Below are 18,648 nucleotides of genomic sequence, written 5' to 3' on the forward strand. Positions count from 1 at the left end.
TAAAAGTGGTACAATGGGTGAAAAGGTTGAAAAGCCCTGTTCTAGAAAACAGCTTTGACTGGGGAGACAGGAGGGAAGACACAAGGGTAGGCAAGAAAAATAAACATAAAATCTCCCAAAGCTTGGAGAAATGAAGCAACCTTTGGGTAACATTTCAGACTTAATGAAGATTGCTCTGTGCTTTCCTTTGCTATGGCAAAGCATTAAGAGGACTGACAAACAGTGCTCAAGCCAAACTGGAAGGTTTACCTGTTTGATGGGTATAGCTCTCCCACTGCCTGTGTTGTCACCTCGGCTATCCAGGCTCCGCTTCTCTGTGTCGCTCCCCCTGCGATTCTACAAGGACACAATTCAAATACCTTGGCTGACTTTATGAATTGTGCTGAACTCTGGCTTTATTTTAACCACGATTTACTGGACAAGGCATAGCGGCACAAATCAATATAGTGCCCAATATGCTGTGCTGGTACCCTTCATCGGGAGGCATATCTATACAAAAGAATTCAAACTGAAGCACTTTAAAAATGGGGCACGCATTGCAATGCAGTGGATATTTTTGAACTCTGGCTTACATTAGCCCTAGCCAATGGAGGGCACCAGGTTGGATTTTCCCTAGCTTAAAACAGCATTATCTTAACTCAGATATTTTATCAACCAGGGCACATGTGATTCTCTAGATGTTGGATCCGGAAGACGTCTCACTTCCTCTCAAATGTGAGCTGTACCTGAAAGTGAAGAGGACGATGGGAATTGAAAATGGTGCATATGTTGCCTACTTCTGAAACCTCAATGTGTAGGTTCCGATTGAAGTGCGTTTTTCTTTTCACTGGGCTTCAGAAAGACTTAATCCTAGGGGCATTATGTAATGGCTGTGGCCTTAGGATACCTTTTAGAGTGCAAACTTATGAATTGTTTTTATGGAAACTTCCTTTGATAAACGTTCCTTCTCTCCACCCCCCCAATGCTTTGGGGATAATATTTTCTTGTCTACCACTGACTTATATGAATTGCCGAAAATACTGTATACCCAACACTTTTCAATAGCTGTGCATTGCCGAGAGAGATTGATGGTAATGAGCAAGTTGCCATATCAGTAAAAAGATTTTTTTTTAATCTTCAGCATTCTTTCTTTCTTTCTTGAGACCTCCTAAGAAGAATCTGAGAAATGCCACATGTCCCAGGAACATTTTTAAAAAAAAGGATAGTGCTTTGACTAAATAATAAGCATCACAGATTCTAGTAAAGGAAACTGACCTCTAAAAGGCACCAGGCCTAGGAAGAGGCCAAGAAGCATTCAAGAAAGAGGCTTCAAGAATTTCGGATACCAGGAATGATGGAGACAACTTCACACCATACTTGATCACTAATCATTTTCCTAGGTTGTGTGCTACACATTGAACAATAATGTAGCCAGACGGGCTGGGCTTGTACAATACTCTAGGCCCCACACAAACCTTACCAAAATGAAAGCTGGTCAAGCTTAGCACTTTTGCAAACTGACCTTGCCTTGCAAACTCAGCTGCTGAGCTTGTCTATCCTTAGATCCTCTTTGAAAAGAGGGTTGGGAGACCACAGAATCCAGAAAAGAGCTATCAGGATTGGAAGCTGCCTTCTACAAGAATGCAGGCAGAGACAGCTTTATTCCCAAGTAAAAAAAAGGTAAAGGTTCCCCCGCACATGCGTGCTAGTCGTTTCCACCTCTAGGGGCCGGTGCTCGTCTCCGTTTCAAAGCCGAAGAGCCATCGCTTGTCCGAGGACATCTCCGTGGTCATGTGGATGGCATGACTAGATGCCAAAGGCGCACGGAACGCTGTTACCTTCCCACCGGAGTGGTCCCTATTTTTCTACTTGCATTTTTACGTGCTTTCGAACTGCTAGGTTGGCAGAAGCTGGGACGAGTAACAGGTGCTCACTCTGTTACGCGGCACTCGGGATTTGACCTGCCAAACTGCCGACCTTCTGATCGACAAGCTCAGCGTCCTAACCCACTGAGCCACCGCGTCCCTTTTATTCCCAGAGCCCTGCCTAAATGACTAGGAGAGGAAAGCAGCTCTTCTTCACCCTGGATAAATCAATGAACAGCTGAAATCTCGCCAAACTCCCTTAGAACGACTGTGTCTGGTTTGACCTGGTTAAGGTCATCCAGCCCTTGGCTTTCTCTCCTTATTCTTCCATTCTGATGAACGTCTGGGAGAAACTCACGGTGAACAGGCTGGTCCGGCGTTTGGTCCCTCGCTGCAGGGAGCTGGGTGTGCCAATTATAGCTGAAGCCTCACTGCGCAGCTCCCGGTGACTGATATTGGGTGTGGAAGGAAGGGATGAAGAGTAGTCGCTTGTATGGCCCCCATTACTTGCCTAGAAAAGAATCCAGAAAGACTTAGGCCTAAGGGAAGGAGGAGAGCTCCAGTGTGAGAGTGACCATCTTGATTTCTAGGTGTTCACACATAATTCCACTTTGTTTTAAATATGCGTGAGCATCCGCTCAGCTAATCATCAAATGTAACCTAGTGCAAGGCAGGTAGTCCTCGACGTACGACCGCCACGGGAGCCCAAGATTTCTGTTGTTAAGTGAGAGGTGTTTTGACCCATCTTACAACCTTTCTTGCCACAGTTGTAAAGTGAATCACCGCAGCTGATAGAGTTAGTAGCCCGGTTGTTAAGTGAATCGGGCTTCCCCATTGTCTCTGCTTGTCAAAAGGTTGCAAAAGGGGATCAGATGCCCTTGGGACACAGCAACGAAGGTAAGTATGCACCAGTTGCTAAGCACCTGGATTTGGCTCACGTGACCATGGGAGATGCTACAAAGGTCATAACTGTGAAAAATGGTCACAGGTCACTTTTTTCAGTGCCGCTGTAACTTTGAACGATCCACTAAATGAACTGTAGTAAGTCGAGGGCTACCGTACAGTCTAGGTCGTATTTTCACATTTCATTTGTCATTTGCCAAAGCTCAGCTGGTATGATCATGGGCTATCAAGATGTTTCCAAAAGATAGAGCTGCTTCCCAAAATATTTTCAGCCATTCTGCCTGCTGTCTGAGCTCAAGGATATTTGTGTTAAACACATGTAGCCAAACACTTCCTGCCATGGTCATCATTATTGTTATTCCTTCATGCCCTCAAACTAATGCCCTCTTGTCTGAGATGGTATAGGTTCTCCTGCTTGAGCAGGGGGCTGGACTAGAAGACCTCCAAGGTCCCTTCTAGCTCTATTCTATTCTATTCTGTTCTGTTCTGTTCCGTTCCGTTCTGTTCTATTCTGTTCTATTTTCTCTTTCTGTTCTGTTCTATTTTCTATTCTATTCTGTTCTGTTTTATTGTTCTGTTCTATTTTCTATTCTATTCTATTCTATTTTCTATTCTATTCTATTCTATTTTCTATTTTATTCTGTTCTATTTTCTATTCTATTCTGTTCTGTTCTATTGCTCTATTCTATTTTCTATTCTATTCTATTCTGTTCTATTTTCTATTCTATTCTATTTTATTCTATTTTCTATTTTGTTCTGTTCTATTTTCTGTTCTATTCTATTCTGTTCTGTTCTGTTGTTCTATTTCCTATTCTGTTCTGTTCTATTGTTTATTCTATTCTATTTTCTATTCTATTCTATTCTATTTTCTTTTGTTCTGTATTCTATTCTATTCTATTCTATTTTCTATTTTATTCTGTTCTATTTTCTATTTTATTCTGTTCTGTTCTATTGCTCTATTCTATTTTCTATTCTATTCTGTTCTATTTTCTATTCTATTCTATTTTATTCTATTTTCTATTTTGTTCTGTTCTATTTTCTGTTCTATTCTATTCTGTTCTGTTCTGTTGTTCTATTTCCTATTCTGTTCTGTTCTATTGTTTATTCTATTCTATTTTCTATTCTATTCTATTCTATTTTCTTTTGTTCTGTATTCTATTCTATTCTATTCTATTTTCTATTTTATTCTGTTCTATTTTCTATTTTATTCTGTTCTGTTCTATTGCTCTATTCTATTTTCTATTCTATTCTGTTCTATTTTCTATTCTATTCTATTTTATTCTATTTTCTATTTTGTTCTGTTCTATTTTCTGTTCTATTCTATTCTGTTCTGTTCTGTTGTTCTATTTCCTATTCTGTTCTGTTCTATTGTTTATTCTATTCTATTTTCTATTCTATTCTATTCTATTTTCTATTTTGTTCTCTATTCTATTCTATTCTATTCTATTCTACTCTATTCTATTCTATTCTATTCTATTCTATTCTATTCTATTCTATTCTATTCTAATCTATTCTATTCTATTCTATTCTATTCTATTCTATTCTATTCTATTCTATTCTATTCTATTCTATTCTATTCTATTCTATTCTATTCTATTCTATTCCATTCCATTTATTCCATATTCTATTCTATTCTATTCTATTCTATTCTATTCTATTCTATTCTATTCTATTCTATTCTATTCCATTCCATTCCATTCCACTCCACTCCACTCCACTCCACTCCATTATTTTGAAAGTGTTCCTGCCTGTTGCTGTGGGGCCAATGGAGCCCAGCAACAGGCTCTCCTTGCCCCATGGGAGAAAAGGCAGACCATGGCATCTGCTTTCATAGAATTGCCACTGAACCAAAGGCAAATATCTAAGATTGTCACATTAACTTTGCATAGAAACTGCTCGTTTGGGCTCTTCTTTACTATTATAATGTGTTTTTAAGATGTGCTGCCTTCTTGAGCGTTTGACAATTAGGCAGCCTTATAATAATATTGGATTGGAAAGCTATGGCTGCTTTAACAACACACGCATAACAATTATGACTGTCTTTAACCTTGCACAGAGTCGGGGGTTAGGGAAAATGGAAGCCATTTAAGGCATAGATTTTTCTTCTTTGGTCTTTCATCTGTTGGTATCTTTGGCTGTACAAGTTTCTATGGGAGTTTTTCTTTTTGTTGGGTTCTTCCAATGATGACGTAAAGCTAGAGATGCAATCCATCCCTTAAAAAAAACAACAACCTAGCAAGCCAAAAACAAAACTGGAAAGGTTAAGGGGAAAATACTCTTCCATTTTTTATCTTCCTTTCATTCATACCTCTTGGAGAGAGAAAAAAAGCCAGCGTTTTTTTCTCCCACTTCTATTTTCCTTCAAGTTTTCACATCTTTACATATTGCACAGATTTACCCTAGAACAACCCTTGATCAACACTACAACCTGGTTAACCCTGTTACTCTTCCCATCTGCCAGGCAGACAGTCAAAAGAAGTATTTCCATGGGAAGGCACATGAACTGCAAGATGTCAATTTTGATTTTTGCTTTTGTTTGTTTTATATTTTTTTACATTAATCCCCAAATTGATTTTTTTATCTGTTTTTTTAAAAAATATCATTCAGCATTTCTAGTTCAAACTTTACCTAACTGGTATTATGGCAGCTAAGTTTAAGGACACTTCTCACACCTAAGTAGCTATATCACATGATCCAAAATTCTTTGCAGTCCACGTGCGGTCTGTCTGTTGCAAAGCCACAATGCTTCACTCCAATTTGTTTCATTATTTTGCCGGCGCAACTGGCTGGCACTGCAACTGCACTACAGGCACGCACTGCTCCAATCAGTTGGTCCTTTTGCAGCCCCTTTTTACCTTTTGCACTGGCCCTACGTGAAAGTGATTTAAATCTCTGAGAAGAGAACCCTGTGTCTTTATTTACACCAAACCCGCTTCTTCCTTCTAAGATGCTAAGGACCTGGAACACTTATACCCTTCTGAAGCAACATGATTCCTGAAAGGAAGGAAAAGGCACAGCCTATGTTTGTACAAAGTAGATTCCACCCACCGGCGTAGAAACTGCTGAATGGCTGGGTGTGCTGGGCAAAGATTTGCAGGAGGCGAGGAGTTGCTGCTGTTTCTTCATGTTCACAATCTTCTGGGCAACTGGAATGGGGAGAGAAAGAGAGAGAGAGAGAGAGAGAGAGAGAGAGATGGAGATGTTGGAAAGTCAAATGGTGGCTCTTCAACTACCCCATCCATGAGTAATGGAGAGATCTGTCATAAGAGAATAGGGATTCTGCACAAACCATAATTGTTTCCCCCTTAAGAACCTGGTCACAAACTGAACACATTGTTGGTACTCAACCCACTCACTCTGTGAACCCAATCCAGCAATTATCACTTCAATGTGTTGTGATCTTGTACTAGAGGGAAGTATGTGAGAACACAGTCATACGCGTGGGACGGATCATATGTGTCCTTCTGTGAAAAGTCCCTGATGGGAAGATAATGCTCAGGTTAAAATAAAACACAGTGTGTCTATGTGAGTGATTAGCCTCACTCACATAGACACATTCTGAAGATGTTCTTCCCTGCAATCCTGGGTTATACCATAAATACGCAAGTCTCATATCCTTCGCAATATCAAGCTGACTGTCCTTGCGCTTTATAAACATTCTGAAACCAAAAACACTCGGGGAAACAGCAGAACTGCCATTGCAGGAATGAAACCCTACACAGGCCAGTAACTGATCTACAGTGTCTTATCTCTGCAACTGTCAGTCTGAAGCCCCCACCCGTACAGCATTAGCAGCTTGTCTCAATATTTTATGACAGGAGCGTTTCCTCTGAAAGTGATAGTTCTCAGGGGGCCGCTAGAGTACAAATTCAGCACAAGAGTAAGAAGAGAAGAAGGAGCAGCTCTAGGTCAGGTTCACAATCTCACAGTCTAGTTGTATCCTGTGTATTGAACTTTCCCCGGGCTTAGAAGGTAAGAAGCAATTCCTTGGAAATAACAAAACAAGCATCCTTTGGGGGGTGGGGGGGTGGGGGGGAGGAGTGGCATCCCAAACCCATCGTACAGACTTAAACTAATGGATGGCAGAAATTTAAGCACCAAGAGAAAAACCTAAAGAGGCAGAAAATGTGCAAGTACTGTTGGGCCGTGTGTGCCTTGTTAACGTGATCTATCACTTCTGCAGCAGACCATAGGACCCTGTCACATCAAGGGTAAAATATTAAAGACACATTATACTTTCCATACTCCTCGCAGAGTTTGTATGCTGGGAAGGAAGCTTTTTTCACATGCCCCTGTTTTTATTGCCAGGAAATACAACCTGGCCTCCTTCTCTTCTAGGAATAGCAATAGCACTTAGACTTATATACCGCTCCACAGTGCTTTACAGCCTTCTCTAAGCGGTTTACAGAGCCAGCCTATTGCCTCCCCCCCCAACAATCTGGGTCCTCGTTTTTACCCACCTCGGAAGGATGGAAAGGCGGAGTCAACCTTGAGCCGGTCAGGATCGAACTGGCGAACGGCTGGCAGCCAGCAGTCAGCAGAAGTCGCCTGCAGTACTGCATTCTAACCACTGCTATCTACTCAAAATACATTCTAGGAAGATATTCACCTTCACTGAAGACCCGGTCGACATTCAGCCCATAAGTGGCACAGGTCTCATAGTAGAGGCAACGGCGCATTTCTGTACACAGAGCCCGGGCTCGGGAATCTTCAATCACACGTGGATTGCTGGCACTGATTTTGTCTGAATGAAAAAAATAAATAAATAAATAAAAACAATCCCCCCCCCGTGTTTCAAGTGGAAAGAAATGCAGTGTAATCAACAGAGGTTTCTTCAAGTGATCTTGCAGAGTATGCGATAAAAATTTATTTCTCTGGTTTATTAACACATAAACCACATTGCCACGTTGACAAAAACACATTCTTGCGTTATTCTCATTCGGTCAGCTTTTAAAATACTGCTAGCTGGGGGTGCTCTAAAACCAGCGAAAGGACAGCATGCATTTGCTTTTCATGAATGAGATGCATATTTTGCCTGCTGGCCCATCCCTGCTATGAGTTTTCAAAGTATTCCGCCGGGCTATTGTTCTACTGCTCTCTGCTTCCCTCTTGGTTCCTGAACTCAGTGTGCCTCCATACTCCAGTCCAGCTCTTGTCAGCAGCACTTTGGCACAGGTGGACGTGTGACGTAGAAATAATAAACCTGTTTGGACTTAATTTTGCTTCTATGCAGTCTGCCTTGAAGGATCATACTGGCTTCTTTGGAAGGGATCCAAGTTAAAGCCTTTACAAGGCATTACCAAACCCACTTCAGTGTCTGGAAAATAGTAGGGCACTGGGTCACTGCTAAGTAGCTGCAGATGTCCTGAATGCTAAATGGAATCCCTAGATCAAAGTGAGGTCTATAATCCCACTACAGAACAGTCAGGAATCTACATACAGTATTCTATTACTGTACTAACATTCAGGAAATGGAGGTAGATCACTCCTTTTTATGAGTGGATTGTAGAGCAATCACCTAATAGAACCTCATAAACTACACAGGGATTTCCAGTGATCAAACATGAGTAAAGACCTTTGCGGTACAGAGCTATCCATAATTAGCACAAGGGGGAAACCAATATATATATATATATATATCAAAGTGTTTTAAAATAGAACTGTAAATTGATTAATTAAGAAAAGAATATTTAAATAATGCCGGAGAGCAGCTTCATCATTCTGGGGCACCCTGGCAGAAGACTATTTGTGCCTCTCCAGGAACGAGAGAATAATGCCAATTGTGAACGAGCAATACAAACAGAGCACTGCAGAGCACTTTACTCTAACGATTCATTCAGTGGAGCTCAGCTACACATCCAGTCCATTATGTGAGGCCTTCATTTCCCATGCTAATAGTACCTAATCTCTTGCCCTATCTTTCTACTAAATCATACTTTGCATTAATTCCATGTAGCATCTTGGATCCATTTTCACTGTTCTTTACACAGATCAGAACTCCATAACTCTTCCATAAAGGTAGGTGCTGAATGGATTGGGGGAGGAAATCATCCACTCTTTTTGTAACCCAAACAGTCAATGAAGAGCCAAAGGACGAACAATTGACTTAGTAATGAATAAAGCGGAAAACCAAGGCCACAGAATCTCTCTACCTGGAGATTTGACTTGTTTTCTTTCAACAACTCCCAGCTGGAATAAAGACAGCTTAAATGGAAGTGCTCTGCTTCCTTTAACCTCAATGTCTTCTGCAGCCCTCAGAGTCCACTTCCTAAAGAGAGGCACCACTCACCCTGAGTGCCCACCACTCACCCTGAGTGCCCACCAGGGCAAGAGCCATGTCGGAAACGGCACGGTAGTTGGTGAGAAGCCCGTAGAACTGAGTCAGCTCTTGGAAACTGGCCTCATTCTCCAGACTGAAGACAAAGATGACGGCATCGGCCCAATTGGCAAACTGTAAGGGGGAAGAAAAACAAATGGGAGAGATCAGTACCAGGCAGTTCCGTTAAAGCTGTCTTTATTCCTCACTCAGAATAGGTCTGGAAATGCGACAAGCTTGAGAAGCCCATACGTCGGAAACTTGACAGATGCTGAGTCCAAACTCTCCCCAACAAGAGAGATTATAAAAACAAAGATTTGAGTACTTTACATCAAGCCAAGCATTTATTCATTTTAATTCTGCCTTTATTATTTTCACAGATAACTCAAGGCAGCATACCTGCTACTCCTTCCTCTTCCCATTTTCCCCACAACAATAACCCTGTGAGATGAGTTGGACTGAGAGAGAATGACTGGCCCAAAATTTCACAGCCACCTTGCACCCCTAAAACGGGATTAGAACTCACAGTCTCTTATTTTATAGTCCAGCACTTTAAACCACTAGGACCAAATTGGTTATTTCTTTTGTTTCTGAAACTTTTATTTCTTGATTCCCACAATTAGTGCTGCAGGGAGTTAAATGACACTGATTTTATATACTGACATGCTTGTTTGTCCATAAGCTGGAGGGGAGATATCCAATTTTAAATTAAAAGGGAGTGCATGGTAAGAGGTTTGAAACCTTTCTTCTCCTTTTCTCCTTATTTGCAGTTGCCCAAGACGCTTTGCTCCTAGCCTGGCTGATTAATAAGAGTTGGGGTGATAAATGGGCTCCCCTCACTCTCACTCTCTTTTGGAAAGAAAACCAGACACACTTCTACCATATTTTCTTTTTACATGAACGAGCCAGACAACCGAACGGCAGACATAGCTGGTCCCATCAAGTCTGGTTGGGTCCGCAGAATTCCTCTTGCAATGACAAGAGCTTGTTTTCAATGCAAGCTAAACATGGGGTAGCCTTTTGATAGAACTGCCAGGATTTCAAGTGGGCTGTAATTTCCAGATTCTTCCATCTATGAATAATTTGAGTCTTTCCCAGACCATAGTAGTAAGCAAGCTGAGAGAAAGAACAGCTGCTTGAAACACACAGGCAGACAGTTACTGGGCTGAAAGTCTGATCTGTAGGGTGGAGGAGTGAATGTGCGTGTCCTCCTGTACCAGACACTTCAGCCCATGGCCCCCAACACCTCCAGCTTATCCCACCGAAATGCTTTGGAAAAGATAAGATAAGCTATGATGTAGATCAGAATTTTCCAAAGTGTGTGTTTCACAGAACCTAGGATTCTGCAAGAAATTGATGGGCTTCGATGAGAGACTAAGGGCTTTTCAGTCACTACATCTATGCCTCATGAAGAAGTTTGAAAAACCCTGATACAGAAAGGTCACACGTGAAGATCTATAAATCATTCCACAATTTTCCCACTTTTTGAAGGGGGAAAAATTCAAATGGGTCTGCATACCTCTAGAGGTCTCCATGCATGCAGAGTGGAGATATCTCAAAAGAAATTAATTTAGGGCAGCAGCAGTAAGCAAACTCCAGATGTTTCAGATTCCAATGTCTATCGACCTTAGCCAGTATGGTTAATGGCAAACTATTGGGAGTCCAAAACATCTGGAAGGTACCAGGAACTCTACTTCCAGTTAAGGCAAACCATGAGGCATACAGAATGCTATCCACTTAAGACCTTGTTATATCCCAGCACCGATTGCCTAAGGTTGCCTCTTCGTTCTCTTGAGAATAGGGCTGGTACTAAATAGAAAGTGTGGGCAGTCATTTCACTGACAGGTGACAACAAACATTTCAGGTCCAGATTCCATCACCAGGAGACTTAATGATTTTGTGAGATTTTGGACCATTGTAATTGTTTCGAATTAATTCTAATCTAATAATTGTAGGAGGTTGTGGCTTCATTCTAAGACTTGACAGATTATGTGGTGCCCACAGCCCTGCATTGTGACTCCCAGATTGGTAAGTACAGGTAGTTCTCGACTTACAATCAATACTGTATTAAGCCTGAAATTTCTCTAGCTAAGCAAGACTATTGTTAAGTGAATTGAACCCATTTAACAACCTTGTTTGCCACAGTTGTTAAGTGAATCACTGCAGTTGTTAAGTGAATCGTGCAGTCGTTAAGTAAATCTGGCTTCCTTCTCAGAAACTGGCTGGGAAGCTTACAAATGGGGATCACATGACTCCCAATGGCCAAATTTTGATCACGGGACCACAGGGGATGCTGCAACGACCGTAAGTGTGCAAACCCATCATTAGTCACCTTTTTTGTGCCGTTATAACTTTGAACAGTCACTAAATGAATGGTTGTAAATCAAGAGCTATCTGTATTTTGTTCAAATTTGCAGTTGAAATGTTTATGAGCAGTACTGAAAATTCCTTTTATAAAAAAATTATAAAAACTTCTCATGGTATTAAAGGGCTTCCCCCCCCCATCACTTAGAACAATTAATCAGTGGAAACAACTTGCCTCCAGAAGTTTTGAATGCTCCAACACTGGAGGTTTTTAAGAAGAGACTGGAGAGCCATTTGTCTGAAATGGTGTAGGGTTTCCTGTCTGAGCAGGGGATTGGACTAGATGACCTCCAAGGTCCCTTCCAACTCTGTTATTCTATTCTATTTTAAATATAACTGCTGAAATGGGGGAGAACTTTTTAAAGGTGAGGCGAAGCAGCCCACAGAAGACAGCTATCAATCTATTTCTATAGATGTGACCTTCCTGCATGCAACAGTTGTCCCTTCATTACAATTTGGATTGAGAAGAGTCTTCTTGCCCTAACTCAGGGGGTGATAGCTTGGGCACTGTGAGTTGCAGTTCATGGGGAAGATTGTGTTAACTACTAGCCAGCTAAAGGAGCTCATTTTACTCAAGATAGCTCATGGGACAACCCAGGTCTAAGTACGCACATTCTAACCTGGCCAACATAGCTGTAAACTTCAAACTAAATCTGTTTCCCCTCTTCAGAATTACAATTACCCTGGTCCCTGGGTGAGGGGGAAACATTGCTACAACAAAATAAGCTTGTTCCATAAATCAGCTCCTGCCATTTTAAAGCAGGCTCAGCTGCAACTGTTCACAAATTACTAAAGTGCTCTAGGATGGTCTCGGCCTACTGCAAACTTTAGGCCAGTGAGAGTCTTGTACCTTAGCATCTGGTGGCCCAGCTTCCTCTCGAATCAACAACAGATGGCTCTGTCCGTCCACCACCACCTCTTTCTTGAACTGGCCCCCTGAAAAATAGAAGGCGAAATATTTATGCCTACATTGATTTATTAGATTTACGTTAAATTTTTTTCCTTTGAGAGCTGCTCAGGGCAAGAGGCGTATAGCTCCGTCCTCAATTCCGCCCCCTCCCCTTCCCCGTCCCCAGCCAGGAAGGGGTGAGCTGATATAAATTACCCCAAATCACCCTCTGAGCCAATTATGGCTGAGAGTGAAAAGGAAGTTGGCTGTCCCCCTCTTTTTCTTTCCAACCTAATGAAATATTTGGAAGAAACTATGCAAAGAGATTCAGAACTCTTATGTGCCTCACTGCCTGCCTGCCTGCTTGCTTGCCAGCAGAAATTCTCTCCCCAAAAGAACAGAATGGAACCAAAGCCGAAGAAAGGGGGAAAGTCAGTAAAAGAAAGATCGAGTTTTTAAAAAAATGGGCCAGAATCAGGCAAAAGGTGTGGAGGAAAAAAAAATAAAATCAAATCCCTGGGAGCATCTATCTCTACGGAAGCATTTCAAACCCGCCTCCCTCCTGGTCATGTTACCCAGAGTTCTGCCTCTATTAAGTAGGTGGGAAAGAGTCCAGGTATCCTGCAGGCTTTCTCTAACTTTTTACATTCCATATTTAAATACAAGATATTTTTTTTCCCCATTCACACACTCCTTCTGTCCTCTTTGGGCTTCCCAGTGTTTGAGCTTTGTGAGGAAAAGAAAAATCCCAAGGGGCTGAATGAAGGCTTGGCCACAGAGAAGGACGCTTGTTTGGGGAGAGGTAATGGAACTCACCTTCTGCAGGTTCAAGGCCCAAGTAGGAGCCAGTCAAGTAGCGGTGAACCAGGGCGGATTTGCCACTCTTGATGGTACCAAGAACACCCTGTGGAGGTTGAAGAACACAAGTCACTTCATGATGAAGCTCACCGCCCTTGGCTTTTTGGAGTTGTTAAGGCAGCATTTTTTTCAACTTCCATGCTCTTCATTGAGTCATTGGAGGTCAACTGCTAGCCAGCATGGGTAGGGCCTGTAGCTATGCTGGTTGGGAGTGACAGGAGCTGCAGTCCAATTCCAGTGGGTGATCTGAGATCAAAGCAGGCTGCCTTAGGACCTGCTGTCCTCACCACCCAGGGGCTTTGCTCTTCACCCCCAAATTCATCCCCACGTCTGCAGTTCTCAAGAATAAGAAGTCCCGGACATGTGATAAAGGAAAGAAATACTGGAGTGGGATTCATACATTAATGCGGAAAATTCTAAAAGTGAATATAAAGATTAAAACAGAAACTTTCCTTCTGGGTCTAATGGAAAAAGACTTGGGGGGAAAAATTTGGAACTCTGATTTTATTTATGGTGATGGCAGCAAGACTGCTCCATGCACAAAAATGGAAGGATGTTTCGATTCCCACCATGGTTACAAAAGCTGATGAAATTAGCAGAGATGGCTAAATTGACTGTTTTGATAAAAGAAAGTAGTTTTGTTCCTACTAGGAAATGACTTCTGACTTTGTGCTTGAGGTGGGGAAAAATGACACTATGACCTTAGGTTTTAGACTGATTGGACTACTACTATATAAATGTAAAAAGTTGAGATTCAATTTTAATGCCTTATTTTACTGGAACAGAGGGAGTTGGAAGTCAACACCTTTTATTTCTTCCCTCCCCTTCTCCACACTTTTCTTTGTCCCCTTTCCCTATTGTTTTCCCTTACTATTTGCTTTTTCTATTTTCATAGTTTATGTTATAAATGAATAAAATTATAAAAGTGAAAAAAAAAAAGAGTGGGAAGTCCCAACAGGCAAATCTTTTCATTCTGGTCAGTGTTATTGTTGTTTAGATTTTTTAAAAAATTCTGCCTTTGTTATTTTTATAAATACTGTAACTCAAGGTGGCAAACATATCTCATACTCCTTCCTCTTCCTATTTGCCTCACAACAGCCATCCTTTGAGGTGAGGTAAGTTCAGAGAGAGTGACTGGCCCCAAATCACCCAGCCAGGCATTCACGTTAAGGCAGAATTAAAATTCACAGTTTTCTGGTTTCTATCCTGGTGCCTAAACCACTAGACTAGACCAACTGGCTGTTATTTATTATTGATATTCACAATATTTCCATTCCCATATGCACTGTACAGCATATTTTAATAAGCTGTGTGATGCAAGGATATTTGTGGAAAACTGTTGGAAGCCTAAGTTTCAGTCCTAACATGAATCCAGGATTGAATCAATTTGTAATCAAATCTGGAAAGATCCTGTTCTTCAATCCTTTCCTTTTGAGACGTGATAAGAAGCAGCACAGGAAAAAGAAAAGTCTAAAGAAGAAGCAATGCTTGCTACCCGCTCATCTGTCTACCCATTCCACAGGTCTGCAACCTGTGACTCCGGAGCCGCATGCGGCTCTTTCAACCGTCTCCTGCGGCTCCCAGTCCCCTGCCATGTGCAGTCCAAAAGAAAAAAAAAAGTGGGACTAAAAAAGTTCAACCAATCAATTCAAATATGCAGGGTAGGTGCATATCTGGCCTTGGCTACACTCTTCAGTCAAACCCTGTTCTGCGCATGTGCGCATGTATGCGCATGCGCACACATTTTTTTGCGGCTCCCAGTTTTTCCTTTTGTGAGGGATCCGGTTCCGAGTGGTTCTTTCACTGTTTCAGATTGCTGACCTCTGACCCATTCCATCATTCTTTTCTGAGGACAAACCAGCTACAAAAGTACTATTATGTATCAATTACTTCAGATTTAATTACAAGTAGCCCTCAGCTTGCGACCCCAACTAAGCCTAAAATTTCCATTGCTAAGCAAGACAGTTATTAAGTGAGTTATTTTACTACATTCCTTGTCATAGTTGTTAAGTGAATCACTGCAGTCGCTAAGTTAGCAACACGGTTGTTAAGTGAATCTGGCTTTCCCATTAACTTTGCTTTGTCAGAAGTCCATAAAAGGTGATCACATGACCCCAGGATACTGCAACCATCATAAATACATGCTATTTGCCAAGCATCCGAATTTTGATCATGTGACCATGGGGATGTTGCAACAGTCATGTGAAAAATAATCAAAGGTCACTTTTTTCAGTGCTGCTATATGTAACTTTGAACAGTCACAAAACGAATGGTGTAAGTCGAGGACAACCTGCATTAGAATCAGTGTTAGTTCAGCATTTATGTAATAGAGCAGAGGCCCCCAACCTGTGGTCCACGGCCCACTACTGGGTCATGGCCTGCTGGCTACCAGGTCACGGAATAGGCTGGTCAGTGTGCGCACTCACCCCCATTTGCGCTAGCACCGCTGCTGCGGTGAAAACAGGGCACAGAGTGCTAAAAACGACACCGTGTGACGAAAATGAGGCACCACACGGCGAAAATGCTAGTGGGTGTCATGCAGGCACTAGCACCGCCCCGTTTGCGTTGTGCATGCTCGCAGCCCTGTTTGTGTGTGTGTCTGCATGCGTGTGTGTGTGTAAAATGCTTCCCCCTCCCTTTCCCTGCAGTCCGCGAATTGAGAGAAAGGTTGGAGACCTCTGCGTTAGAGAATCAGCGTGATAGGCAGATAGATGACAGATACAGACAGATGATAGTTAGAGACAGAATTAGATAGATGATCAAGAGATATAGATAGTGCTTTGTGTCACTTCCTTAGCCAAGATTGGAGAATGTGTATCTCACTAGATGTCTGCTGAAATACAACTCCCAGCAGTCTTCACTATTGCCCTTGTTGTCCAGGTCTTCTGGGAGTTGTAGGTCAACTTCCAAAGAGAGTCCTATTTCTGAATTAAATCCATCAAGTTGAACGGTCATTTACCAAAACCTCAGAGGACAGATTCTTGTCCTGAAGAGCTGCAGTTTAAGGAATAAACATGTGGCACCACAAGTCAGATACCAGTTAGGAACAAAGGGGAACAAACTCACCAAGCGTAGCTCAGGGATAGAACGGCTAAGAGTCCATTCTTGGCTATTTGCCACAGCCTCTAAAAAAGAAAAGGAAGGGGGAAAAAGACATAGACATAGATTAATAATAAATAGTATGTATAATTCCACAGTTCCTACAACAGCTGTGTGAGGCAGCTGTGGTTGTTCCCACACTGCAGGTAGAAGAAGCTTCAGAAAATAGTGTTTGTCAGCACTCACCCAGCAAGTTCCCAATCACCGTAAAATGCAATTTTAATTTGAACTATGTTGGCTCCGCAGTTCACACTTGGGACACTGCGTTCCCATCAACACCCACCCAACGACAGGCTATTCCCTCTTGATCTCCACACAGAGTCAAATAACATCTTTACAGCTCTCTAAGAGCAGGCAGGAAACTCACGGCCAAATACTTGGTTGTGGGCTCAGTGTGATGGCAGGAATGCTAAAAAGAAATGCAGCAATGGGGTCCTTCTCCTCATGTCCCGTCAGCTGCTCTATGGGGACAACCCTTCAGCTCTCCCACGCACAACAGCCAGTTCTTTGTGCTGCTTTCGGTGGGCCAGGAAGGACAGGAAAGGCAGCTGCGACTGGGCGTGCAACCCCCTCCCAGTGTTCCTGGGACAAGCGTCAGAGAAAAAGGATGCACTCAACAGGGCATAAAGTGTCCTCTCAGGAAGAGGTTTGAGTGGCAGGGAATGCACAAAGTGAAGCTAGAGGCAGGTGTTTGTGTCGGTACCTTGGAAAAGCTGCTGAGAGACAAATCTGGACTATTACTTCCTTGTTGGTGGCCAAGGTTTTAGCTTTACCAAATTTCCAAAGCATTCAGTCACTTGAATGAACCTTTATTGTCAAAGTACAACCATGTATACACTGAGATTGGCTGAGCCTCCCTTCATGCCCCCACCCCCAACTCACACTGACAACAAACCCTCCATCTTATTACACCATGTGAGCTAATTGCACAACACACCGGCCTCACAAGTCAATCATGCATAAAGTTTATGTCAAAAGTTTGTCACTTGGGGGGTGGAAGGAAAGATCTTTGCCAATTCTGACATTTATGCAGAGCAAGAGATTGTATGTGGGGAGATAAAGAGGCAATAGATATAACAGCAAATCAAAGAGAAAAAATTGCCATACATAGAAGGGGGAACAATCACATAAATGCAGTGGTGGGATTCAGCCAGTTCGCACCACCTTGGCAGAACCAGTAGCTAATTTTTTTGTTGCCCAGGCCCAGAATCGGTTGTTCACATATTTGAATCCCACCACTGGATAAATGTCTAAATTTAACTAGATCTCAGTACTACATTTGTGTTCCTTAAATTGTTTAAGCTTGAAGAGGAAGTCTCTGAGCATACACAAACTATTTTTCCTCACTAAAACAAATCTGCAGAAGGATTAGGAGTCAGAAAACAGGCTCCCAAACAGAATTTTCTTCACCTTGATCACTCTTTTTAGAAATTAGTAACAGAAGGAAGGAAGAAAAAAAAAGCATGCAGACATTGGTTTGCCTATCAGCACTGAACATGTAGATTTGTGTTTTCTCATCTGTCAAGGTAAGCAATTTGATTCAGATAATTCAGACGTCAAATCCTATTAGCCATAGCCAACGTGGCTAATTGTAAAAGATGTAGAAATGATAGCGTTTAGAACATCTGGAGGGCAGTAGGCTTTATAGATTTAAAATACATGAACCAATGAGCAAAATCCCATCGCGTAACCATGGATGCTTGCGTGCGTCCATGCTATTTTCCAGATTCACTGAAACATCTGTGCAACATGGCTCTGCTATTTGCATATTCATGTAAGATCTCCAGCAATGGAAATAGACCAGCCTCACCCTGCCACTTGCAGACTTCTCTGCATGCAAAATACACTTTGAAGAGTCTACTGCAACCACTGAGGTCACTGAAGTTCACTTCCTAGCCATTTTTAAAAAACCAATTATAATTCTTGCCATCTTTCTGTCAGCTGGGGTTACGTGCAGTCTGGGCTAAGTGGTCATTTGTATTTATTTTCAGACCACACTGTCCTTATTTCTAAACATTAATGTGCCAAGGTTTGAGCAGGCTGGACACTATATTGGTGATTGAACCATGGTGCCACAGTGGTTAGAATGCAGTCCTGCACGCTACTGCTGCTGCCTGCCGGCTACCTGAAGTTCAGCAGTTCGATTCTGACCAGCTCAAGGATACTCAGCCGTCTGTCCTTCCCAGGTCGGTAAAATGCGGACCCCGACTGTTATTGGGGGCAATAGGCTGACTCTATTAGGGACGCGGTGGCTCAGTGGGTTAGGACGCTGAGCTTGTCAATCAGAAGGTCGGCAGTTTGGCGGGTCGAATCCCGAGTGCCGCGTAACAGAGTGAGCACCTGTTACTCGTCCCAGCTTCTGCCAACCTAGCAGT

General features: G+C 42.3%; 1 protein-coding gene across 1 annotated transcript in view; it reads right to left on the reverse strand.

The window, feature by feature from the left end:
• AGAP2 (ArfGAP with GTPase domain, ankyrin repeat and PH domain 2) overlaps nt 1-18,648 on the reverse strand; it is an 88,082-nt gene that overhangs the window by 15,796 nt on the left and 53,638 nt on the right. Inside the window, 8 exon segments of the mRNA XM_083353437.1 lie at nt 250-336; nt 2,203-2,355; nt 5,796-5,893; nt 7,357-7,491; nt 9,057-9,198; nt 12,278-12,363; nt 13,133-13,220; nt 16,241-16,299. Of these exon segments, the coding sequence (XP_083209563.1) occupies nt 250-336; nt 2,203-2,355; nt 5,796-5,893; nt 7,357-7,491; nt 9,057-9,198; nt 12,278-12,363; nt 13,133-13,220; nt 16,241-16,299 (848 nt within the window).

Source organism: Vipera ursinii (assembly GCF_947247035.1).
Source record: "Vipera ursinii genome assembly, chromosome: 2".
In the NCBI taxonomy this organism is placed as follows: Eukaryota; Metazoa; Chordata; class Lepidosauria; order Squamata; family Viperidae; genus Vipera; species Vipera ursinii.